Source organism: Pezoporus occidentalis, unplaced genomic scaffold (assembly GCF_034315485.1).
Source record: "Pezoporus occidentalis ecotype Australia unplaced genomic scaffold, CSIRO_AGI_Poc_V1 ctg25, whole genome shotgun sequence".
Classification (NCBI taxonomy): Eukaryota; Metazoa; Chordata; class Aves; order Psittaciformes; family Psittacidae; genus Pezoporus; species Pezoporus occidentalis.
In genome coordinates, this window is record NW_026914394.1 from 179,171 (window position 1) to 206,771 (window position 27,601).

Sequence of the window (27,601 nt, forward strand, 5' to 3'; positions counted from 1 at the left end):
AGGGGAGACTGCAGAAACGCATGCACGAAAACACGCTGTGGGTGGTTCCTACCACATTCACCCAGGACAGAAAGGATCAGAGAGTGGGAGAGAAGAGCAACTTGTCTCTGCAGTGATGGTTGGCCCTGGAAAAGCAGCCAGGTTGGGAGTGGGGGGGGGGGGGGAAGGAACTAAAGGGGCTTAAGGGGATGGGAAGCAGCTGAAGCTTGACTTTGGGAGGCTGGAGGGTGTTTTAAATTACATGCAGAGATAAAGAAGGGAAGCAGGTGATGGGGGCTGATTTGTTTGTGTTTACAGAGCAGTGGGGCTTTCCAGTCAAGGCCTGCTCGCTCCACAGCTACGCTGTACTTACAGGATCACTGGAGATCAGGGGTGACCACGCTGTGGCCCTAAAGGCTGTCAGTGCCTCACAGATTTGTCCGAAGTGCCGTGTCTCTGTGCTGGAGGGTCTCCGAAGTGATGCTGCCCATCAGCTGGGTGCCCCTGCTGCTCCCAGGGGTGGGATAAGCAACTCACCCCAAGGGCTGGTGAAAGCTTCAAACAGATCAGCTCTGGCCTATACCTGGGTCTCCAGCCCATGGAACAGGCGGGCAGCTGAGACCTCATCCCAGCAACCATGCAGCGCACAGTGCCAGTGCTCACCTGGTTCAGCTGAGGCTTTTCTCATAGTTCAACCAGTATTAACACCTTTACCCTCAAACCCGCCTGGGGAATAGATGTGTACTGGGAGTGTAAAAGAGACAACACTGAATTCAGTGCCTGAAGAGAGATGAATTTACTGTGGCTTGGAGCAGATAGATGGGGAGTTAAAGGTGCATGGGAAAGTGATTGGTCAGGGACCTATGAGGAAGGTTAGTAAAGGATATGGGAGACCATGAGCTTGGGATGTGCCTGATACCAAGCTTCTCAGGGAGGGGGGACACACTTAGAGTACTGGTACAGAGTCCTAGCAAAGTGTTAAGAAAGGGACAGGATTGTACTGACCAATGTGCTCCCATGGACTATCGCCACCTCACAGCAAATGTAAGCAGGGATCTCAGAAATGCCAGTTTGAAAGACTGTCTACACTTCCTGCCAAGATGGCAAAGATGCCGTATTTGCCTGGATACTGCTGCCTGCTGCGCTGGATGCAAGCAGAGGTCCCTTTCCTTTCTCAGTGTCCTTTGGGGTGTTCTTCCTGGCCCTTTCATGTGGCTGGGCTCTAGCAGAGCACAAGTGGTTATTTTCTCTGCGTGGAGCATGTAAAAATATTTCCACAAGGTTACGAACTGCTGCCTTATGGGTAGACTCCACAATGGACATGCTGCGAATGTGGCAGCTCGTTTAACCCGCTCACTCGGGAAGCCTGAACTTCCCTGGCCAGGAATGATAGTGTGCCGAAGTGTGACAGTCCCCAGTGGCACAGGGGAGGATGAAGCATTGCTGAATGGATATTATAGGGAAGTTTAATGCCACTGCTAAGGCAGAACTCATAAACCATTTTTATACAACTTGGAGAAGAGGCTTATTAGGATCAGTTAGAAATGTAGTCCCTGCATGGTCACTGAGACAAAAACGACAAATACTTAAGAGATGCCTCTTTTAACTGCCAACAATATCTTTGCCACAGACACTCAGCAGTTAAACTGCTTTAGGGAGCAAATCAGTTTTGCTATAAATTTACACCATTCCTACATCATCTCCAGCTCATCTTGCACCCCAGTGCACAGTATACATGTGTGCACTGTTTAGTCTGTGTCTGTTCTTCATGAGATTTCCTAACTCCCATCTGTGCTGCAGCATGCTTTCTGATCCCGACCTTGTGTCGTGCTAAGTGTTTTCAGTTCCTGAAGACTTCACCAGGAGGTACTCAGCATCTTGCAAGAGCAGATGCTCACCCCTACTTGAATGCAGAGCACCAGCAAGTCCCTCAGTTACTTCCTGCCCCTATCCTGCTAAATCTTGCCTGAGGTGAAGCATCCTCACAAGCAGTCACCCATTCATATGTAGAGGTTTCATAAACTGTACCTGCCTTCAGAGGATGACATTAGAGAAAAATGTGCTCTTTGGCCCTCATTAAAATAAAACAATCTTACTCTGTTTCATTGAGAAGTCCTAGGACTCCAAGCTTGGAACAGGACTTGGAAAATGATTGGGAACAGGAGCCAGTCCTTACTGGATATGTGCCTTTTTCTGTTCTTGTGTGAAACCACAGAGTTTTGGCTATGTGATAAGCCACTGGAAAAAAATAAATCTCAGTTTGCACGTGTTCTCAGGAGGGCAGCTAAAAGCTCCAGGGACTGTCTGCAATGAGCACTCTCAACCATGGAAGTGCAGGAGGAAGGCAGGACTTCCCCCACTCTATGGACCAGTGCAGTGCACAGAACTGCTTCCCTCCTGTGCCCAGAACAATCCTGCCTGGGCACAACAGTGGTACAGAATGGGACACAGTCTGACTCAAAACAGTCAGGGAACAAGTGCCAGATGGGAAATGGAGCATGGGACTGTTAGGCAAGGGGACTGGAAACAGCAGCTATGCTCAGACCAGAGGAGCAGTCAGGTGGATATCTGGGAATACCAAGTAAGAGGGAAAATCAAAACTCTTTGTGGGAGAAAGACTAGAGGAAAAACCAAAGAGAAGCCTAGGAATGGGATGACTCTGGTCCTGGGACAATGACATAGCACAACCTGTGAAGTCAGGATCATGTAGGACATAGGAGATGTAGTTGGGGCTCAATGCCAATGCTGGGAATAGGAGCAGTGAAGTCTACAATAACTACAGCCTTCTCCTCCCAGTACCAGGAGTGGATCTGAGGGCTGCTGATGCCCATGGGCATTTGTGAAACCTCCTGCAAAGAGGTTCTCTTGTCCCACTGCAGATCCAGCTCCTTTTAATGAAGATGATCCATCACTATCAGTTTCCATCAGCTGAAGCAGCAAAAGGCAGTACAGTGGAGTTCAAGTTTCTGACACTGCTAATGGTCCATGCAAGGGCCAATCCTGCATAATAAAACTTTTCTTGTTTCTTTTTTTCAGTGGACTGAACCTTCCCTCCCAACATGCACAAAGAAAATGCTAAGGCTAGAATGTCAAGTCTGTAATAGCTAGGAAATGCCATATGTAACATCCAACTTCAGCACTTAAGTTGGCCAGTCCAAATGAATAGGTACATGATTGGAATCTCCCTGTCTCGCAGGTCTCTGTAAAACAGAGAAAAAAAAACAACCACGTTGAGGAGGTAAAATGTGGAGCTGTTAACAGTTGTGAGGCATTAAGATGACAAATGTTGCAGAAAAGCCTTAGAAAGGAAGGATCTTGCCTCTTGCATAGTGTGCAGTAATTAAGGTTTGAGACACAAACTGAAACAAGACAGGAAAATGAGGAATATGGAAAGCCCCAGCATTCAGCAAGCACTACTCATTCTAGGTGCTGACTGTGTCAAAGCACCAAGGAAAATAAAAATATATGGTGGCACAAAAACTGCACAGGAACAAGCACACTGAAGTTCTAGTCTACAGCCTGACCACAGAGGTGATGCTGCTACTAAGTATGCACCAGGATGCCAAGCTAAGATTACATCAGCATCCTGAATGCTGGTATTTTTTCCCTTTCTGAACATACACTTTGTGGCAACAACACTCCTGTAATGCACTTTTGTGATGTGCAATGACTCAAGCTGTCCTTAAACAACACTGGCTCCATAATTCCCAATGCACATAAAATATCCCTGCCCCAACAACAACAGAGATGAGGGTGAGAGATAACACAGTGAGTTTTATGTCAGTTTTGCTAGTTCTATCCTATGTGTGTGTGTGTCTTTACCATCTCTGTTCCTGGTGTTGCTTTGAAGAAAGGTTAGGCCCTTTACTGTGTATGCCTCTTCCCAGATAACCTATACCAGATGTATAATGTACTCCCCGCTGAATCTGGCCTAGAGACTCCTTTGGGAACTGTACTTACTGACTCCAGGGCTCATCTGACTCCTTGACTGGCCCATCACCAGCACTCCCTCCCTCTAGTCCTACTTCAATGCTGCTTTTGAGCTCCTCTTTTAAAATAGGTTCATCAAAAAGGCTGGAGCATGATTCTAATAGCTGTCTTCAAAACAGTGATTGAATGCTCTGCGCAATTAAGTTCTTCCAGAACTGCTGCCTGCCATTTCCTACCCCTTTAATAATTACCTCCTTTTTCTTAGATACCAAAGTGTTTTTCAAACTGCTACCTGCATGAGGTAGCTTCACAAAGCCCATCTGTTAATTCTCTGCTGGCAAATTCCTTAAATTAAAGTATCAAAGAGGAAGGAAAGTGGATGCTTCCTAAGCATGGTAATAAAAGCAGTAGGAAGAGAACAGTATGACTCTCGGGAGGCACAGCTTGCAAATCCAGAAGTTTAATAAAACTCCATACCTTGACTTTAACAGAGGCACTTAAAAGTACCATCTCTGGCCAGTGCTGTGATGGGGCTTAAGTTAAGGTGAGACTGGGACATCACAGCTGACAGTTACCTGCCCCTTCCTGTGTCTCTAACTTTCTTTTCAGGTTGAAAATACTAAGCTGCATCTGATCTACCCCAGTAACCAGTGCTGGAGTGTTGCCTCTAGTTAGGTGTCCAGAGCTTTGCCAAGCCCCATTATTAAGTGATGAGGTCTCCCGCCATGTCCCCAGGGAGATTATCCCACAGCCTACCAGACCACATCGTTAGGAAAACGTTCCAGATAGCCAACCTAAATTGTGTTTAATTCAATCCCATTACTCCCAGCTGTACCATTTGGACCACCCTAAATATGCCCATATTCTTCCACAGAAGGACGAGAGCTGGTTTGAGTTACGTTTGCGTATCATTTGTGGTAGCTGTTCTCCTGCCATCCTCCTTGCATGGGACTGGAGTTCATTTCATGAAAGGAGGTCAGAGCAACACTGGCTCAAAGAGCTCCTGTACCCCGAGCAGTGTGGCCAGGACTCGTACAGCAGAGCAGGGAGCACGCAGCCAGTTCTGCAGCAAAGTCAACTGTGGGATTTGCCTGGGGCTGTGTAGGATGATTCAGGGATATTTCTACCTTTGATGAATCCTGGCTGATGCTCTGGAATAAGGGACTGCTGTATTTCTATTTTTTTCATGTTTCTGGGAAGGTGTACACAGCTTTGCTGAGGAGGTTTCTAGCATGTAACTCCCAGACTAGGGTCAGCAGCCAGCTGCTACTGCTTACGTCTGCTCAAGTGTGATCAGCTTGCAACAAAAGGTGGCTCCAACCCAAGAGAGAGTTTTTTTTCCTAACCTGGCCATGGAAGCTCGAGTTTGAAGAAGGAAAAGTTACCAAACAGAACAACACAGCCAAAGTCTTGATGAAAGGAGGAATATGGAAACAGACTTACAGGGCCACACCAAAAGCTTGGCACAAGATACAGGAAGTCTTGGGCAGGGGAAAGGAAGTCATGGCATGCTTTCACAGCGAAAAAGAGAGGACCCAGTTTACTACAGGACCAGCCAAGGTCAGAAGAGACATGCTGGGCTGGAAAGACTCCACAGTTCAGGAAGTAAGTCATGAACTTCGCAGACAGATCCCAGACCACCGAGGAGAACCTGACCCCCAGCCCAAAGAAATTCCAGAATGGTTAGGAAACTGAGGCAGCGAACTGAACTGAGCCTTTATTTTTTCTTGCTCAGCATAATGGTGTATTCATGATCTACCTGAGTGTGTCTTTGCTAACGTCAATCATAGGTTTCTGAACAGTTTAACTAGAGGGCCCACAGACTCATTAAGAAGTGGGTTTAAGCTTTGGAGAGGTGAGCAGGCAGCAGACTACAAAAATAGGCAAACGAACCACAGGTTATAGCTCTGTTACTCTCCCTGCAAATACATCTGCAGACCCTGAAAAATATTCAGACAAGGACAATCAAGGAGAACAAATGATTTCCATTCTAAAATCAAGCAGATTAGGATCTGGACCCTGGAAGAGACTACTGATGTGAGCAAGGTCAAAGGGTGATATTTCTGTTTGATATAATCTATGAAAGAAATAACACATATTCCTATTTCCTAAATAGCTAAAGCCTACGCTCCATCTCCTCATAGTTCATGCTGCAGGTTAACAACCAAACATGAGCTGATTCAGATCTCCTACTGATTAATGCCCATATAGCGCTTCAGGACGTGGTTTAGTGGTGGGCTTGGTAGTGTGGCAGTAGTAGGTTAATGGTTGGACTCACTGATCTTAAAGGCCTTTGAGTCTATGATTCTATGTTCAGGCATCAAAAACAGTGCAAATCTTCACTGAATGAACACTGCAAAGGCCACTGATTTAGACTGATGTGATGGGCAAAGCCATGAGTAGGCAAAGACTGGCATACAGGAACCAAGACCAGAGTGCACAGAACACTCACTGGGTGTTCCCTACAGTATCAGAGATGTGCAACTGCAAAATCAATACGCTGTTTTCAGGAGTCTTTTTCACTTTTAGTTTCAATTTAAAGGAAAATTTGTCACATGCATGACTGACAGCAGGCTACTTTATACTACATTAAATGCAAACCCTGCTCTATACCACAACACTTACAATTGAGAATCCACCCATAAAGACAAAGCAAGCAAACAAATCCTGATCTGAGTAAATAACCTCACATGGAGCCTGAAAAGGAACTCACTTTTGTCCTCAGTCCACACCCTAGAGTGGGGATCTGCCAAACCCCAACAATAAATATTCATTAAAAGCCCTCTGCTTGGGATGCAGTCACTGAGACAGCCATTTCCTGCCCATTATCTCTTAGGGCAGGAAATCAGCAGTTCCACTCAGGCGGTTACCACCGAGCCCTCCCCACGCGCACTTCCAGCGGATGGCTTAAATTTGCCCAAATGAGGGCCACGTAGTTGTAATCCCTCTGAAGTCCCAAAACAGCATTTCACAGCAGTAAAGCAGATCTGAACATAGCTGCTCTTGTATTTAGTAGTGAGCACAGCAGCTCCTAGTATGATATTCCATCTTGTGCTCCTGCTTGGAGCAAGGTGAACAGGAGCATGCTGGCATTGTGGGTTGGTAGCATCTACAGAGAAGGACGTCTGTGTGATCAGTAATTTGACTGACGAAGATTACTAGTCCAAGTAATGGCTCCTTCTGCTGAGGACAACTCCAGGCTGATCTAATTGTGGTCTCTGGGAAAAGACTGTCTTAGCACCCAATCTTTCTTTATAACAATGACAACAGACCTTTTCTGCCAATTTCAGAGGACCAAGTCCCTGAAGCTGTATTTTCTTATGCCCAGAAGCTGTACTTTCCATGAAAAGCAAATCCCAGTATTACAGGACATTACACTCAAGAACTGCCACCGTTTACTGGCACTTCATGAAGAAGCAGGAGTAAAGCCTCAAGGAAGAACTTCTGAAAATGATTACAAATGTACTGTAAATACAGCTCTGTTGCTTACCTTTGGTTTCCAGCCTCTGATCACTTCCAATCAAACAGTCTTTGATGTCTGCACCCTTCTCTATTATTGCGTTATGACAAATGACACTGCCCTGAAGAGAGCACCTACAAGATAAACACAAAGTAAAGCAAGAAAATAATTTAAAATGACAGGTACAAAACAAAGGTATTCACCGGGATATCTAATGAGCTTGCTACATGATCCTGTGAGCAGGTTCAGTTCTCTCTTTTTCCAAGAACTCCACTATTCTTTTCCTGATCTTCACACCCAGTTGCTGGAAAAAATGAAATGCCAGCTGTCAGAATGGGTTTGCAAAAAAGGGTTTCCAGTTTCCCCTCCTGTTAGAACAGCTTTCCTCTACATTTCCTTAACAGAATAAACACTGCCAGAGGATTTCATGGACAAGACAATGGCTTGGGACTTGGGACCTGGATCAGGTCTTGTGTTTTCCACAGACAGTCTGGGTAACTACAGCAGTGTGTTCTCTGCTCAGCTCCCCAGTTCAAAAGAGGAGCCCAGTCCTTGCCTCCGCATTTTTCTCGGAAGTTTCCTATGTTCCAGCTTGCCAGGCACTAAGCAAGGACTGGGAGAAGGGACAGTTCAATACCTCAGCTGGTTGGCTTTGTTCACGTTCAAGCACCCAAACGTAATTACTGTGCACTGAACCAATGTAACCCACACTGGACCTGCTCCATCTTCCTTGGATATCTTCACATTCACATAGTCTTTTGACATCTGAAATGCTACACAGGATGGAACTTTACCAAAAGTCACCTTCTTCCAAAATATGTTTGAATCTGTGATAACCAGCTTTAAAATCTGCTCATCTGATTGTCCAGACAGGAAGGAAATTCAGAGTCCAAGTGCTGGCTTTGTAACTCCCCTGTTGAGAGATACTCAGTGAGTTTGGTCTGAGCCCCTCCATGCAGTAAAATGGAAGCTGTGAATCTTTACTAGTGTCAGTGATGTGTCCTGAAATGCTCTTCACTCAGCACCACAAGTACTGATAAATTCCTTCCAAAGCTACAGAGAAAAAACAAGCTATGATGCAAATTATTTGTTTCCTTGTGTTCACATGTGCAAAGATAAGCAAGAGGACAAACTGTCATTGAAAGACACAAAATTTGAAGGCACCAAGCTAAGAAGTGCCTAAAAATACTAAGTCTGACATACCAGCTGATTGGGAAGAAAGTGTAAGCAAGATCTGTAACGCCAGGGAGACACAGGTCATCTGCTCCTCCATATTAACCCTGCTGTGAAGCACGGCATTTCATATATTCTCCCCAGTATTTCTGCTAATATTAACTATAACAACTGTGAATATTCTTGCTATCCTCAGTTGAACAGCTGATCTCAGTCATGAATTTCTGCATGGTGGGTGCCACAGTTCAATGACCTGCAAACATTCCCCATCTTGGTCACAAGCATCACCACTACTCATTGCACTAGTGAAATACAGCTGAACCACACCATTGGGCCCTGGAGTCTGAGCTAACAGCATAGAGGAGTTTTGGTATCAGGTCAAAGACCTGAGCCTCCATTCTGTACTGAATGGAGAGCTAGCCAGCCATGGTCCTTAGGAGAAGAGAGAAACATCACTCCTCACTCCAGACTGCTGATCCTAAAATTAATTCCTAGCATTTTCCTGCTCACACATCATTATTATCTAGTGTACAGAATGTGCCATTAAACATATTACGATTCTGTTGCTTGTGTGAGTCAGAGCAGAAACCATCTGCCCCACAAAACCAGCATTAATTCTGCAGGAGTAAAAGCAATAAAACCGGACCTCAGTCGCAGTGGTTAGCAGTTACGACCCCCCTTGAACAGACTGTCCCCTCTGAACAATTATTCTTTTAACTCACTTAAACTCCCCCTCCTCTGACCTATAAGGAGGCAACGTGAGCAATTATTCCACAAGTAACCAGCTCAGGTTGCCTTGGCAAGGTTTTTACTAACATGTTAATAAGATAAAAAGCGGCAAAGATACACAGCAGACCCCTGCCTGCCTTTGCTCTCACACTGTCACGATCTGCTTCCTTTCCAATAGCTTCATGTGCCCGTGCAGCAGCTCAGGCCATCGTCTTGCGCAAGAGCAATCACTGAGAGCAACTTTGTCTTCCTCTAGGGAGGAAGGACTGCCCACCGCTGCCACCCTGACTTGGCTTTCAGCAGGACTAGTGAGGGCGATGGGAGAGGTTGCTCACTTCCCACTGAAATGGCTCCCATCCAAAATGCACACTCCAAAATACCTCCTCCTGAGACAGGCGGATGAGAGCTTTCCCCTGCAAACTTTTAGGTTCCCACCATCTATCACGGCTTCTGAGCATGAGAGCAGCTGTGAGTGCACTCCACCTCTCAGCATTATCCTCATGCAGGAGGATATTCCCCAGCAGAGAGGAGATTTAAGCTGTTGGTCTGGAGTTCAGGCTGGAGAATACTGCATGTGCGTTCAGAGCCTACTTGGGGATAGTTTTTCAACTAGCATTGTAACCAAGAAACTGCTGATGACATTAACATCAAAGATAAGGGAAGTTCTTGCCAAACCATTTGCTGGGAGGGACAGGCCAGGGAACCAAGATGAACTTGTCTGTGCCAGGTGTTTGCAAACCAACCCTTCCCTAGTGCCAAGGTAAAACAAAACCCAAGAACTCCACCACCCCGGGAGTTTCTTAAAACTTATAAACCCAACCAAATGCAGGAGTTTTAAAACCATACTCGATGCTCAGATTACCCCAATCACACAAACCAGCAGCGAATCCGGCTTTTATTGCTCAAGTGGAACAAAACTTCAAGAGATAAAAACACAATTTGTGGGTGTTCCCTTCACCCGCTGACAGATGTAACACAGCCATTTTGAAACCACTTGCAAATGCCTTTTTTTTCTTTCAAGAAGTATGTTATAAAAGCCTGCCAAGAGAAGTATTTTGTGTGTTTATTTAATTTTTACCATTTTTTTAAGTTGAAGAGTAAGGAATAAACTTTTATTCTCTTACAGGGTTACTGTCACATCTTGGGGCACTCTGCTATATTCTCCTTGGCTAAACAGCCACCGTGGCTCCTGCCTTGCTTAACAATTAGGTGCTATTAGTCCTCAAAGGTGCTCCAACAGCATCCAGCTCCATCCACACTGTCGTGTGTGTGCATACACACACATCTGATGTACTGCTTTATAATGCAAACCATATTTCTGCCCCCCTCCCTGAAAATGTAGTATATTTTTAAACTTTTCAGCACGGTGAAAACGGATATCTCCTGACCTTAAAATCCAAAGAGCATGTTCAAACCCACAAGAGGAACTAATTTGGGGCGTTTGATTTATGGCCGAAATTTCAATTTGAATTTGTTGTAAGTGTAATCACAAACTGAAAGTCTGGCAGCTGGGTGTTTTTGAGAAAATAAATAAAAATACATTCGGTGTACGTCTGCATTCTGCAGAGAGCATTTTACAAGCCCAGTCCTGTAGTGGGAACAGATGTAGCTAAGACATTAATTTGTAATACAGGTACAACGTGCAAATGGAAGCATATGCGTGTACGTCTGTGTCTGTGCACACATACGTGCGTGTGTCTTACAGAGAGGCTGACTTTGGGGTGGGTTTTTTCCTTTGGAAGTGAGAGAACAAGAGCAAAAGGAGTAGTGGCCAAGGAGGCATGGGGGGATTACAAGGATTTAGGTCTTTAAACTGCAGACCACCTAACAAGATCACTCTGAAATGCCACTAATTTCAGTTAAGGCCACAGACCTCCCTTCCTCTGCCCTCCCTCTCTTCCCCCATTGTAAACAACTAATCCCAGCAGAAAACAACAGAGAGCAAAATGTACACACATTCTGCAACATTCCAGGTCCTTCTTTATCTTTTATTTATTTTTCTAAAAGGTCAGCTTATGGAGGGAGGGAGGGGGGAGGGGAAGAAAGCCAAAAAACCTCAAGTCCATCTCTTGTGTGGGCTTGAAGGAAGCTGGGAGAAAGCAAAGTCCAAGAGCATACAATATGGAGCTTTTATAGCACAGCAATTCCTCGACTCGGCTTACTTCTCCCTCCCTCTGTTTGTGGCAAAGTCACATAGCTTTAAACCAAAGGACAGGGTGGTCGATTACATCTGAAAGAAATGTAAAGAACTGAGAAAGAATTCCATCTCCTATCGACATTATAAATAAGGAAGTATTAGTCCCAGAGACAGGCTGATTTATGCAGCCCTGGAACTGCTGACTTTCAGCCCGCATATCGGTCTATAAATCAAACTCTTAAATCAAGTGTGTCAATTGCCGCAGCACTGTGATACTTAGGAGAAGCAAGGCACCTACCACTGAAAGCAGGAAGATTGCCAGGGGACTGAGGTGCTGTACCCTTCTTAATTTTCTAAAGTGTAAATCTGAGATCAAACATCCTTTGCGGGAATGGGAAATCAAAATACGCAGCGCTCAGCACACCGGGAGCAGGCTGCAGGAGTCCAAGACACAACCCCCTAATTACAGGCTACCCACTGATTATTTAGGACTCTGTGATTAAAGTGATGAACGCTCCTGGGAGAAAGGGGCTTAAGTAACTGAGGTCAAGACCTCAACTGCAGCTCTCGCCCTAGTTGTGCAAGCTTAGGAAGGTATGAATGTCACAGGTTTGCCTTACAGCAAATCTCCTGAAATGCCAGTGGAAGTTATCCAGGACTGCTAGTTTAATCCAATTGTGCCAAAACCCCGACATAATCTTTGTTGGGCAGCAAAGCAAATGAGGTGTCTAAAATGCAACGCTTAAAACTATACACTCACGAGGAAGAAAGAGCCTGGAGCACAGAGCTTAGGACAGCCTGTTGGTACTGCTATGCCATGCCAAGAAGCCGGCTCTCTTGCTCCTCCAGATGAGCTACGGAACGGATAGACTGATTCAGGAGTTAAAAGCAAAGGGTGACATGCCTCGGCAGCTACTTTGCTGACTGAGGGGTAACAGCTGTGGATTCCCCTGGGAGCAACATCCCATTCTGCCCTGACCAAGAAGATAACAGCTACAACAGGCACCTTAATAACACTGAGAGGTGGCAAGGAGAAGGGTAGAGCTCTAAAACCTATGAGCAACCCCTCAAGGAATCCCGTTAGCTAGCGAGTCAGTGACTAGGACACGGGATCCAGGAGTGAGGCACAAAGACCATGGGAAAACAGGGAAGAGCCAAAAACATTACTAGGAGAAACTGGAGAACCTGAAATGTTGCCTTCACCAACATGCTTTACACACCAATACATTTTTATACCAACACAGTTTTCCTCGTGAACTCAGGGCACTGTGAATCTCACGATATACACTCAAGTAAATACCAAAGACTACAATAGGTGCCAGCAGTACATGCTATAATTTATAGATACATTTCAAAGCAAGCATTCTTAAGTGAATTTGGGCTTTGATCTCCTGTTTTTCCCCTTGGGGGTAACAAAATCATTCTACCAACCCCCCTAAATTCTTCACCCCTCTCTGAGGGTGTTTTCACTAAGGAACTTGTTTCATGTCTCTTTTCTAGCCAAGCTCATCACTGTGGTATGGCTTCTTTACGCTTCTTCCCCACACCCTAAACATTTTGCATTACATATTGCATATACTTGCCAGCACTCGTATTTTCCAGTGAAAGTTCAACTGACCTTACAGGATTGCCTCAAACCTACCTTAATGTGTTTTATTAAGTGAAACTTGGGCTGCTGGGGGAGGTCACCTGGAAGGTTGTGCCTCACCTCTGAAACTTCAGTTAAATCCAGCTGATCTTGGAACAAACAAATTGGCAGTCTTTTATGTAGCTGCAAGCTCGGGTCTGCACACTCCAGCAAACGCACGCTGCAAGGAGTCTGACACCAGGAAACCCCCCACACGGGGAAACTGACCTCCCTCTGCATTCTCTCTTGCAGAGTGGGAGGGCCACGTCCTGCACAATTTTACACTTAGCTGATGACTGGGAAAAGCTATCGCTGTCTATGTGAAGGTAACAAAGCAGAAAAATGATATACTTACTCCCATCTCTGGGTTTGCTTTACTTTCTTGCTAGCTGGCACAGTCAGGCTGAGCAGAGCAACTGGCACACACAGCAGAAAGACATGCTCTCTGGGGTTTTCCAAGGGCAATTCTGGGTTAAGACCTATAGCCCTCCATAGGACATTACTGGTTAAATTGGCTTCTGCACCACATGTTGCTAGGTTGACAAGGAAAAGGGTTTTCTAAATGTCAGTTACAAACTGAGCCTGGCTTCTTAGAGCCAAGTGGAACTTGTTCAATCCCACAGTCCCCTTAGGAACTTACAGGCACGAACCTGGCACAATGTGATCATTTCTTCCTTTTCCATATCCAAGTTGGGGAAGATTTTCAGGAGCACCAGAGACAGTCAAACCTGAATTCCCACAAAAACCCAACAGCAATCAGCTGCTTGTGAAAAATCTCCATACTCTTTGATTAGACCCATGTGGCTACCAGGAGGCAGAAGCTTATTTATAGCTCTGAAGTCAGATGTACCACTGGCCACCTGAAGAAGCAGATCAGCAGAATGAGCGATGTTTTAAAATGCCACTTTTCAGAGCTGACCTGTGTTTTAAGTTCAACATCTGATGTAGAAGATGTTTGGAAAATTGGGAAGAGCTCCCTGCGCTATCTGGGAAACATCTGCATCTGAGATTAAAGAACAGGTGATTTATTTAAGACAGACTGATGTACCAGGAAGCTAGCCAGAAGAAAACATTAGGGGTTTTTGAGAAGCTGCTAGTAATAATGGTTCAGACATTCACAAGATAACAGGTACTATATGAGACATATCCTAAATACATCAGATATAGTAGAATTTGACTTCAGTTGAAAGTCACTGAAAACTAGCCCTGCAAGTAGCTTAACCCTTTCTGCTCAGTGGTTTCCTAGTCTGCCCTCTCTTCTTCCATTTATCTTTCTGAAAGCAAACTCTGATGGCCAGGGGTAGTCTCTCTTCAGTATCTTACACAGCATGTGCATTGAATTAAACAGTACAATGAAAATTATGGTTCCTGACCAAAAATGTTTACAGTTTAAAACTGAGAGGTGTGACAGAAATGACAGGATGTAACTGCTACATCACCAAGAGGAGTAAGAGCCCTTTTTACAGTCAAGGACTATGCCTAGCTTTCTTCATATATTCTTGTTTAACCATATCCATGATATACTTTATCCATATATACACTTTATCCATATATTGAAGCTGAGCATGTGCTTTTTCAGAATCAAATTCACACTTTCCATGTGCTTTCTGCTAAACCTATTCTAACCTCATTCTCCTTTCTAGGGCTAGATAGTTCAAGGGCAACTGGTGGTGGGAGACAAAGTATCCAGAAGACAACAGCCATCTTAAAAAATGGTTCAAGATACAAAATGTTTGGGAATCCCAGCATAAGCAAATGTTTATTTCCAGCTTTGCAAGCTATGGTGCTGGAAAGAACTTACTTAACCTCATTCCTTCTCATGAGGGCATGTACTGTAAAATATATTTTACAATTTCAACAAATGTTGCCTTGGCAATAGGATTATTCCCTTGTACTGCCATTATCCAAGGGGAAAAAGACTACTTATGCACTGAACCCCTATAAATGCTCAATTCCACCCTGGTTTTAATTAGAACTTTCTTCAAACCGCTGAGGGTTCCTACATCAGGTGCTGATTTGGCACTATTGAGGAAACAACCAATAAACTTCACAATCAATCTGCAGTTAGTAGTCAATCCAGCTCGGCTTGCTTGTTGTTTTCTTCCTTTGTACATTTTCTCATAGAAAGTAGCAACAGATTGGAGACATGCGGCAACCCGGAGTAGCCTTTAACCAGTCACATGTGGTCTCTCGCCAGTCCCCTCAACTGAGGGACATTACAGAATATGTGCCATCTACTTTATGCAGGTAGCCAGAACACCTTTAACAAATCCAAAACATAGCTCAGTTGTCTTCATATGACTGAACACAGAAGATGCTAGTTTTGGCTGATGTAACATTTTTGGTGCCAGTCCTTCCTCCACAAGTTTTTAATCCAGCCTGTTCTTTCTGCCTAGGGAGTCAGAACTCCCCATGGTTTACCCCATCCATGGGACTTACCTTACTTTACCTCTATCCTCAATAGCCACATCACCTCCCTACAGCTTTTGTAACCCACAGTGCTTGGTGTCACCTCCCTTGCATTCCAAGTTCCCTGATGTTGCCACACTCTGCCATCACGTGCAGCCTGACCTGAAAAGTATCTGCTTGTCTTTTTAACTCCTTCCCTTTCCAAAAGGTAACCACAGCCGTGTGTCATATGGGGAATTTCAGCTGTTCTTCCTGGGTAGTATGTTTTTATGGAGTTCCACAACTTGCTGTAAGCTTTACAGACACAATAAGGAGATAAGGTTATCATTCAATAGTTCCTGCCCCTGCACACACACACACACGTTAACCTCTGTCACATCTGCAATCCTGGCCTTAGATCCTGAAATGAGACTGCCCACTACACTGGGCAATCTGGCAATTGTCTGCTGCAAACTCCTTCCTAGAAGAACCTCCTCTCCTTCTCTCACTGCTATTCCCAGTTCGGGATACAGCCTGGGGAGATCAAAAGCGAATAATCTATTGAGACATCGCATCAAAGTATATCCACACGATGGACACCAGGATAAAGACACTGGTGTACCTGCAAGGGGGAACCTTGCAGAGTTCCAGCCAGAGAACTGTTAAATGTCAGCAATGTAAATACCAGAGGCAGGCAGTACCTGCCTGTCAGAGCTTGTGATTCTACACCCCACAAATTACACCTGTGCTGGCAAGCCCCTGTGCCACACAGAGCATCTCTGACTGCAGAGTGTAAAACACGCAGGAACAGAGGTGCGTGTATATATATTACAAATGGAAATGGGGACTAAAATGAACATGAGGTGGTCAATTGACCCTGAACTTTCAAATGCAGATCATCAGCAGGTGCCGACTAAAATTCTCTGGCCTGTGCAAGCAGATGACCAGACATTTCATTTGTCTTTTCCATCATCCAAAACCAATCATTCCCAATGAGTAGTTCTTCTGATAAAATTACAGGTGAGACAGGTTGAGCTCCCTTGGTTACTCTGTGTAGATCTGGTACTTTCCAGCAATGGAGGTGAAATCTTGATGCAGACCTTGGGCTGTTTGCATTTTGCTCTGATAACCATGGCACCCTATTGATGACTTCCATTAAAACATCATTTGAAACAAAAGGCTTTCCTGTATTTCCATGAAGAAACAAAAGCAGCAAAATACTTCATTTTGGAGACTAAATCTGCCACAGAGCCCCTGCCGTACTGATTACCAGCATGTCAACGAGACCATTTCAAAGCATGGGTTACTGTGGACTCAGTATTTACCTGAGCTTTTCATGCTTTCCTCTTCAATGACCTCTAAAGTAGCCCAAAAATCCTTCCTCTACTATAGTTCCATCTCTTGAATCTTTCCCAGGGAAACATTCATTTTCCACAGCCAAGGAAAAAGGATATACTATGCATGACAAAATGGCTAAAATCCTTTCAGTAAGTGTATACACTGGGATAGTTTTACTAACAAACAAGAGATTTCAAAATCTTTATCTGCAGGGATGGAATAAAGAATTCAACAAGCTTTTCCTGTTAATATTACTTGTAATGCTCAGAGCACTTCAGCACAAGGTCCTGTATGATCTGAGCAATTAGATGTTCCTACTGCCAGAAGTTAGAAAAGTAAAACTACAAAACTGGTAAAATAAAGCTGATGTTTGGAAAAAAAAAACCAACCCAACCCAAACCACCACAAAAACCAAACCAACCACCAATTTCTAAAACAAAAGCAAAACCAGGAATCTGTAACTAAATTCATCCCTCCATTATCTAGGTTTCATTTCCAGGAAGCTAAATGTGCCCGAGTATACCAAATGAATCACAGTTATCATGCTCAGGTCAGCATAATTCATTGCGAAACCCAAGAACAGTTATTTCTGTTCTATGAAGAGATCAGGGTAGAGTTAGAATCACAGAATAGTTTGGGTTGGAAGTGACCTTTAAAGGTCATCTAGTCCAATCCAACCTCCTGCAATGAACAGAGACATCTTCAACAACATCAGGTTGCTCAGAGCCCCGTCTAGCCTGACCCTGAATGGTTCCAGGGATGGGGCATCTACCATGGCTCTGGGAAACCTGGCCCAGTGTTTCACCACCCTCATTGTAAAGAATTTCTTCCTTATATCTAGTCTAAATCTACCCTTGTTTAGTTTAAAACCATTATCCCTTGTCCTCAGGACTCCAGGATGCATCTTACAAGGTCCCATAGACTTCTTTTCAGGTTCTGTAGGTGGTCATGAACCTAATCTTCTTTCACAGTGAGGAGCGACTCTGATCCCCTAGTCCCTGTCTTGCCATCCATCCACTCAAGAAGTGTGGGAAGAGAGACTGCCAGTGAAGACTGAAGCAAAAGTTGTTGAGTACCTCAGCCTTCTCCTTGTCTGTTGTAACCAGTTTGCCAATCTTGTTCACTGGGGGAGTAAATCTCCAGATATCACTTTTCATTTGCAAATGGCATGATCTCCCTACTTCAGTCAGTCTGCCAGCGTTACAGATTGCAAGCGAGCTTTAATGATGGAACTCCTGCACCAATGACACTCAGTCCAGTGGCTCTGTTGCACTGCACCACCCTTAATGCAAACAGAACAAAGAAAAGGGGCAGACTCAAGCTACTCTAGAGACTGAGGAGACGTACAGCTACTGCAGGAGCGCTGAGATATACAAAGTTTTCAAGTGACCAATAACTTCAGCTCAATTAGTCGATTTTCTCCAGCTATGTAACTCAGTGCAGTCATTTGTCACTGAGCTCTGGGGAGTCATCCAGGGAGAAACAAGAACCCTTTCCCCACTGCAAGCTGTCACCTGGGCAGTCAGCATCTCTCAGCACTTGGGCTGTTGTATAAATTACATCCCTCCCAGCTTGGTCAAGTATGTCCATCATTCAGCACATATGTAATCTTCGCTATTTTATTGTCTCATTGATGGAAGAATTAGCTGCACAGTAGGAAACACATTAAGAAAGGACTAGCAATTATTTCGCCCGTGTTACTAACTTCTTTAATCCTCTGTAATCTCTTCTAAGGGGGATTCATATCTACTCAAATCACTTCACAGGAGACATGTATAATGTAACAGAGACCCTACACATCAGGAAAAACAAAAAACCCCTTCTACTGGTCCTCCAGAGCATCAAATGCACCAGCCATTGCTGGAGGATGGATCATAATTTGCAAACAGTATGCAATGGCACTGTCCAAGTTCCTTGATCCATTCAGCTGGGAAAGGTCATCATCATCTAGGTCATAACCTCTGTTTCTCCAATTATGAGCCAACCACAGCCTAACAATAGGAACCTAGTGCTGTTCTAAGCACCTTGTGGTGTTCCCATCTGCGCAGAAAGAATCTACTTCTCCATTTAGGAAGCTGGTATCTAATGTGGTGAGGCTATTCAAAACCTTTTTCTGGTTTGGAGATGTAATTTGTGGATCTTGAAGGCTCAGGAACTATGTCACAGGATCCTCAAATCACATTACAGGAAGACCATAATGAAATAAATATTTTTAATCTGTTTGTTTGTTGTTTTGCTTTGTTTTTCTATACTGACATAGTGAACCAAAGCTGCTGATTACTTCTGCAGCTGAGATGGGGCAAACCAAACAAACACACAAAAAGACAGGCAAGATTCAGCCCAGAGAAGCTAAGGTGATGTAAGTGGCAAGGGAATTACCAAGGCAGTGCCATGTATAATTGTAGCTCTTGATAAATAAACTTAGATTGCAGAGCAATTTTTGCATTTGTTTGTTTCCACTCTCCTGATTTTCAGCAATGATTCACCCAGTCTTTCTTTCTTCTCTAAACAGCTTTGTCTTTTCCATATGTGCCCTACTGCAGTCTTCTAAGCCCGCTTCAAGTTGGTGTTACTGCAATGAACACTACTGGGACTAGCCTTCACTTACCACTCACATTTGACTAGGGCATTAATAGTTCATTAGTTTGGTGAAGCTGCTCATGTCAGCTTTAAATGTATATTCTTTAAATGACGCAGTGCTATTCCAGAAGTTTCCAATATACAATACCTTAGATGGTGTTAAAATTGGCTTACTTGTCGGACATTTGCTATACAACAAAAAGTGAATTAGATCTGTCAAGGCACTTTATTATGTTCATTTTGACCTGTATCAGCCAACATACACTGACTTTAAAACCCAAGACGTTTTCTGAAGTTGGTGATTAGATAAAGCCTGAGTTATTTTAGAGGCACCTGGGAAAAGAGATGTTTGTAAAGAGCTGTCGTCCATTGTGGGTAGTTTAAAGCAAAACCACATATAATTTATCCACCTGTGGCAAATTGATCCATCAACATGCCTAAGAATCACCAGCATTTGAACAAAAAACCTATCAGATTTAATCAAAGTCATGAAAGAGGGTCAAAATACATAGAAATTCTTCACTACCTTTCAAGCAAGATTTCTTTCAACAAAACTCAGCAGCTAGAGTACTTCTTTATCTCACTACCTGTGTATGCCTGACTTCATACCCCTCTAATCTTAGGGCTTACCATGATGCAATAAGAAATACTTTATCAGCTCAGTGTCTGTCCAGACCTACACAATATGAATTACTGTATGCTTTGAAATAAAGCTCTATGATTTTAATTCTGGCTGGAGAGGAGTAATTACTCATTTGATTCCAGTGCATCAGTGTGCAGTAACCATAGAGAAGCTGAAGGGGGTAAACCCCTGGTGAGGTTTTTCACTCAATGGTGGCTATGTTGTTTTCACTGAGAGTGACTAGGGATGACACTGTTTCCCAGAAATTCACAAGTTACCCCAAAAGTTAGTTTATCCCTCTTTAAAAAAGAATATCTCACCTTTATGATGCTTGTGGAATTCTGTGAAATGCTTAAGATAATGACTTTGAGTTCGATTTAGGGTTTAAAAGAGAATAATGCTATATACCAGTGCACAGAGTCAAGCTGATTTGAGACTCTCCATAAAACCAGCACTATTCATACACTTAGCTGTCTCTGTGATTTAATGGTAGAGCCGCTCACCTCATACGCAAAACCATACAAATATGACTGTGGCATCAATTCATTAATCACAATGACAGAGGGTCTCAGGATCAAACGAGAGAAGTTCTGGTACTTTTAATGACAGCAGTGCCTGTGATACTGCCATACTGGATCCATTTGTGATTGAACTGGAAACCAGCTATTTTCTATACTCAATGGAATTCTGATTTATTATGTGCTTGAAATTACTGTGGATTTCTATTAAAGATAAACACTTGGCAGTTAGGTACCATACTTGCCTGTAATTTAGTTATGTAACAGTAGTATCCTCCATAGACCCCACATCCTTTGGGGTTTTTTGTTTTTCAGATATGCAACTTTCAGAACCAACTTGGCATTTTTTAAGAGTTTGGCCTTCTTCCTGAGGCCCTAAGCAAACCTCAAGCCATGAAGGAGCGGGGAATTTATAGAGGCCTGCACAGACTCAATCAGCAGTTTCCTTTCCACTGACATCCACAGGAAGCCAGGATGTATGGAAAGATGGGGGCATGCAGACATCAACAATTACAGATAGGCCACTTTTCCCACATTTGGAAATGTACAGCTCAAGGCTACCTATTTAGTGTCTTTAATGCATGGGAAACCTTTGCTAGCTGGCAGATACTCTCTTTGAAAACTTTATTAGTTTATCCTATTACTCAGCATATGCCATGGCAAAGGAAAGCTGCAAGATGACAAAAAAGGGCCGAAGAGTATGACATTTTGGGTGAAGCTGTAATGTTCAAAGAACATTTCTAATTGGTAAGTGTGCCACTTGAAAATATGCTTTGTGACTCAAATATTTCAGGTACGCTCATAGACAGAGCTACTGAAAAAAAGCTTTGAAAGATGACACACAAGCCCATATGGCCTCATACATTCACTTAACTTACTTGCACGTTCTGAATATAGTATGATCTCCTCTAAAAAGAAGAAATTTATGTTGAATGACTGCAGCTTGTTAATTAATTTGACTTGTGCATTTGTAAACTGTTTATAGAGACTTACTACTGACTCAGTCTTTAGAAACACCCCCCCCCCGATATCAACTGTTCTGGCTGAGGATTGCTTACAGGGCAAAAACTACTGACTCAGAACCCATCTAAAAAAGAAACTGCAAATTTAGGGGACTGAGATAGAAAGAAGTGACATACCCTTCCTCAATCGTAACAGAATTCATGATGATGCAGTTTGTTATCTTAACTCTGTCTTTTATGATACACATGCTGCCGATGATGGAGTGTTTAATGGATGTCTTCTCCCCCACTTGCGTGGATGACCCAATGATGCTGTCTGATCCAACCTAGGGAAGAAAAGAATGGAAATTAGCAAAAGCACCCAGAGATGTCTGATACATGCTCTCCATACACCTTTTCCAAACAGCACGTCTCAAGCACTCATCATCAAAGCGTATCCTGCTCTACCCTTAGGGATTCTTGGCAGAGGAAAGACCTAGAAACTTGAGGCCCATCCCATATTCAGAGAGTTGGACAGTCTCCCCAAGGTCTATTAGCTTGGTAAAACTCCAATGTCTAGTCTTGCTCTGTAGGCCTCATGCAATAAAATAACCATAGTAAGAACAGTCCTGATAGTACTTTGCTGGTTTAACTAAGGTTTGCCCAGTGAGACCTGTGAAAAGGAGACTTGAAGCTGGTTTTCAAGCAAAATTCTTCAGCAAGAAGCACAGCTAAAATACTGACCTCTTCTGAGTTTGGTGTCCTTTGGGAGGCAAACTGCTCAACTACTGTGAACTGGTATTAGGAAACAAGAGACTATTGACCTGGGAGCAAGACAGACTTTTTACCAAACATTTCTAAAGACCAAGACTCTGGGCTGCGTCACCTACACTGTAATTCCACACTTCAAAACTCAGCTTCACTTCCAACAGTAGAACTGAATTTTAGGAAGCAGTTCTTAAAGTAAAGGGCATAAAGATTGTATTAAAAGAGCAGAGACTGGAAAAGGGAACACTTACCATGCCTCTGTCAGTGATCTGTGCTGTCCCGTGAACCAGCGGCTCTTCCAGACCCAGATTAAGCAATAGTTTAGGAACCTGGATGGAAAAACCCACATCACAAGTTAACACACAGTTCTGTACCCTCAAGTTACATAAACAGCTCAATGATGGTTTTGATTCCCATTGCACTAGTGCATCTACCATAAACATTTAACTTAAAGGAAAACACAGGTTCCTGCATTTTAAATCTGCAACCAGATAAGCGTGATTTATCATCTTGCCCTTCTGTATGGGAAACAGGTACACTTCCAGTGCAGTGCACACTGCATGTCTCAACTCAGCTTCCCACCTGTGGAAAGCAGAGGATCAGCAGCAGCAAGCAGGCTGGCTCCAGCTGAACACAGTGACATCCTGTACATCACAATGTCCAGCATCTGCCACTTCAAATGCAGATCAATGTTGTTTTACACTGCTCAGAGGGAAGCGAGTGGTATTAAATATACATCATTAAACTGGCACGGAAAGATGACTATGTTCAGCCCACTCAGTAAGATAGTATGCTGAAGTATAGGCAACAAACAGTATTTCAGATGTTTAAGCAGAAACTGAAGTTGATCAAGTGGCTATTCCAGATGGTAGAAAGTTGTAAAAGAAAAGGCTCTTGAAAGAGAGAAGGCAGGTGTTAGATAAGCAGACAAAGTACAATGGTAATAGAGAGAGACACAGCCCATGAGGTAGCCAAGAACAAATCCATGGAGAGCAATTCTGAACTGGCTCCTGAAAAGAAAGGGGAGCCAGTGTTGTAGGAGGATGGGATATCACTCCATCGTTCCTCCTTTTCTGGGTGAAAGAGCAGCCTGAGGCACTCTGCATCTCCTGGCGTCAGGCTGGGGCCAAGGTCACACACCAAAGAAGAGGTGATGACAGCACGGGTGGGGATTTCAGAGGAGGTGGGAGTCTCACAGCAGTACACAGATATACTGCTGCACAGCATTGCTTGCAGTGGTGATGCAATGTATGATGCACCTTGGTAGGCCAGAGATGGCAGTCAAAGAAACACAGCAGATACAGAGGGTGAGCCAGGATGCATGCACTGACTGTCCATCTGGGATGTCAACTGGAGTCTCAGCACAGTGATGGTGTAACCGGGTTTGCCTGAGGGGAGGAAGTGGTACTCATTAAGTCTCTCTTTTCCCTACCTAGGCACCTATTTTTACAAAACTTTTAGGAAAGTTTATCTTGGAGATCTCCATTGCTCTGAGATTAATTTGGCTGAGACTTGCCAGCAATTTCCAAAGCTGCTATGAAGAAGCTGCCATACAGTATGATTGTGTAAAACAACTTCCTTAGAAAGCTGGGATCACAAGAGCTGATGGCTAGGGAGTGAACTTCAAGAAGGAGATCCCACAGATCTGAAGTTGGGATCAGAGGAGAAAAAAAATATCTCAACATCTCAAATGAGAAGATATTTGCAGGAAATTATTTGGATATTCATAATATGACTAGCCCATTTCTCTTCCAGCATGCAAGGATGAATAAGCAGCACTGGTTTTCCTATGATAAGAATTTTCACAGTTGATGCTACATTCAGATGAGTGAGATGAGCTCAGATGAGCTCACACTTCTGTGCTATCATCTGAAGCTGCCTGTTGCCCCCAGCAGACATTTCACATCTGTAGTTCTTTACATCTTGAAGACGGTCCTTCCTACTAGACTTGTGTTTTCTTTGTTCTTTAAAAACCAAGAGTAGGTTAGATCTCTCAGTCCAAGGTGTAGGTGCTACAGAAAACCACCAGCTTACCAGAACACCACAAACTAATTCAATCTGCCTGGATGGTGCTGGCTTGTTGAAAGGATGTTGTCCTCACCTGACACACAGCTAGGCGGCCACAACAGACAGATCCGGAGAGGAACACACACCAAAGCATACCTACAGCATAGGTTGGAAAGATTCCTACTACCCAGTGTTGCTCTTTGGGAAGGGAAAGAAATGAGGAAAACCTCTTGCCCTCCTCAGTGGAAAGATGGTGTGGTGAAATAAATAAGGGATTTTACTGGCCAGAGCAAAGCCCTTATTAGAATCAGTCAATAGTTGTGCAGCCTGAGGGGTAACCCAAGAAAGCTACCAGCTCAAGCATTTTGCTCTGAAAAGGAAGGTTAGATAGGGGGCAGGAGTCAGAGGGAGTGCCTGTGTCAAGGGAAGGTTTAAGATGTGTTTGGATTTAATTCATCTTACAAAGAAACTATTTCCTGCTATTGAAGATAACTCCCTCCTGAACCCACCTGCCCACACACAGGCTGCAGGCATCCAGGAACCCAGCTGGAAGTGAAATGCTGTGAGCAAAGTGTTTCCTCACCAGAAGGGCAATGGGTTAGGATGCCATTCCTTCCCACGGCTACTGGGCTGGACGGCTACTGCTCCCTCCATGAGTCTGTCCTCTATGGACAGCAAAGTTACAGGTCCTGGCTTTGCAGCAAGGGAATCAGAATCTGGTCTGTGAAGACCAAGATAAGAGCAAACAAGACACAAGAAACTCTTCTGCAGAGATGGTCAAAACAGGTTAAAAAAAGCAGATAAAATTAAACATGTAGCTTTTATGAGAATCTGCAAGAGAAACAAAATGCAGTGGCACTGAAAATAAGGAACTCCTTTCTCACAACCCCTCATTAAGCTCCATTTTATGTTATACCTCCACATAGTTTCCTTAGAAATTTTACCATCCTGGAAAAGCAAAAAATTCAAAGAGAATCCTTTCCAGCATTGAAGGCCCCAGTGTGATTTCAAAACACTAATTCTATGTACCACCCAGGAGCAAACACATTTCCTGCACTGACCAAAATGTAGAATATTTAGGTTAAAAAGAAAAAAAAAAAAAAAAAAAAAAGAGAAAGAAAGAAAAAAACAACACAAAAAAACCCACATGGAGTCTGACTGGCTTAACTCAATAACTTTTTACTGAAGTGGCTGCTGCCAAATGTATACGCACACTTCCCCCAGCAAGTGGTGTTCTCCCTTAACCCTTTGGGCACACTCGCTCCTGATATTCTTGGGGAAGGTTTTCCCTATCTAACAGCAGTGCCCCTCCTCTCTTCCTCATGTCCCTATCACTTTATTTCTGTGCTCCTCTGCAGGCACTGAGGAGAAAGAGCTCCAGTGTGTAAACTCACTCTGCCATGCTGCAATTCAATTTGCATAAATTCATCCATTCATTTTATTAAAAAGGAATCAGCTCAATCTGAGAGCACTGGCAAGGCAGTGACCACTTCCAGCATCCCAAATACAACTTTATTGCTCTTCCAGCCCCACTTCCAGAGATCTTGAGTCCTTCCCTACTGCACTCCCTATTGATTTTCAAAACTAGATGAAACTGTCCTTTAGTTCAAGCAACAAAGTTAAGCACTAGCACAGTGCAATGAGAACTTACATACTGCATCAGCCAGTGTAGTAAATAACCCCCCAAAATGCCCCCCCCCCCATATTAAAAGCTTTTAATCATCAGCTCATTAGCTAGCACAGGGTTTCTGTAATCCTCCCCTGTGATCTCTTCTTTTATGAATTTTCGGTAGTGTCAACGTGAAAGCTGCAGCAGGTCAACATTTCACCTCTGTACCTAGAGCGCCACTGTAGTGAAACCTCTTCATAAAATAATTCTTTCAGAATGGAAAGCATTAGGCAATTTAGAATGCAAGGCAATTTGAATGTATGGGTAGTTTACGACTTCCTCAAATCATTAGTAACCTTTGCCATAATCACTGAGATAAACAGCTGTTAGGAAGAGTCCAGTCAGAACTGATCTTGCCTTTAGGACATGGAGGACACTGATTAAATGAACTATCAAAGCTACTTCCAGCCTTATTTTCCACAATTCTTGGCTCTTTGGCTGCAGGTCTTACCACCCCCAAAAACCAGAGGAGTGTGTGAAATGGGGGCTTTCTTAGCTCTATCAAAGCTATGGAGTAAATTAGTGACAGAACTGTTTCCAGGCCTCATGTCCCTATCCAGAAACCAGTAGGGTGATGCGCGTAGGTAACATGGTGTTGGTTCAGTTCCCACACGTTCCTCAGCTGTATCGCAGGGAGGCATTCCTGGAGGCTGACATGTCCCATAAACTACTGCAGTATTCCCACATGGCAGTTCTGTATTTTCCTCACCTGTCGGTTAGCTTCAATATACAACCCAAGAGTATTCACTCGGTAGCAAAGTCCCTCTTTCATTATATGGACATAGCAGCGCACTTTTCCTTCATGGAGAGTTTCATTCATATCTCCTCTATGATCATTCCAACAGGAGTTATCTGCAGCAGGTTTCAGCAAGCTATTATCTTCCTTTATGAAACTGTAAATGTCTGGAGAACACACACATGCATAAAGTTAGACAGGATTTAATGAAATGCTTTCTGAAGAGGAATACTATTAAAATACTGTTGGTGAAGGGAAATCTTTGCCTCGCATCATCTGAATGGCTAGATACTTAGCAATCATTAACAGATTTTATCACACACAGAGTGAGTAAGTGCTTATTTTTATTCTGCAGGTGTGAATCAAGGGATCAGGACACATGCAATGTTTTGCCCAAGGTCGCACAAGGAGACAGCGGAAATGCTAAAAATAAGTTTCAAGATCTGAGATCCTGTCCAGTTTCCAGTGGAGGGTAGTTAAGGCCTAGTCTGTTGTCGTACGCAATTCAGGAACTCCCTCCTAGAATTACATTTTCAAAAGTGCATTTACTTTGAATATATTCCAGAGAGAACATACAGAGCATCCAGCTGATCTGGTTTCATTTTACACCAAAATAAGGCAGGACAAAAATATTTATACAATGCACAATATTGTTTGAAGAAAGAATCTCTGCTATCATGAAGTATAACGGAAAAAAGCCCAAATCCTTAAACTAGTGTTTCAGGCTCATTCAGTACTCTACCCAGTAATTAGCATATGGGCTTTAAAACCATCCAATCTTTGATACTTGTACTGACCTAGGGATGTTTGTTCTTTTTTCTTCTGGTCCTCTTCTCTGTTGTCTAGTCCTTGCTGCAATGATGTAGGAGAAGAGAACTGTTTCCTAACCAGATGTGGAATCAGCTCACTCCGGAGAGATGTGATTGATCTGGGGAAGGAGATGCAAACATGAAGGCCATAAATACTAAAACTTGCACGTCTTCATTCTGTTTGCGTAAC

The 27,601-nt window shown here is 43.6% G+C and overlaps 1 protein-coding gene across 1 annotated transcript in view; it reads right to left on the bottom strand.

Annotated features, from left to right (window-relative positions):
* The window catches only part of EIF2B3 (eukaryotic translation initiation factor 2B subunit gamma), a 103,012-nt gene that overhangs the window by 4,223 nt on the left and 71,188 nt on the right, over positions 1-27,601 (bottom strand). Inside the window, exons 7-11 of the mRNA XM_062622947.1 lie at positions 27,400-27,530; positions 26,576-26,769; positions 22,442-22,519; positions 21,621-21,769; positions 7,400-7,503 (exon numbers count right to left, since the gene is read on the bottom strand). Of these exons, the coding sequence (XP_062478931.1) occupies positions 7,400-7,503; positions 21,621-21,769; positions 22,442-22,519; positions 26,576-26,769; positions 27,400-27,530 (656 nt within the window). The remainder of the gene's footprint in view (positions 1-7,399; positions 7,504-21,620; positions 21,770-22,441; positions 22,520-26,575; positions 26,770-27,399; positions 27,531-27,601) is intronic.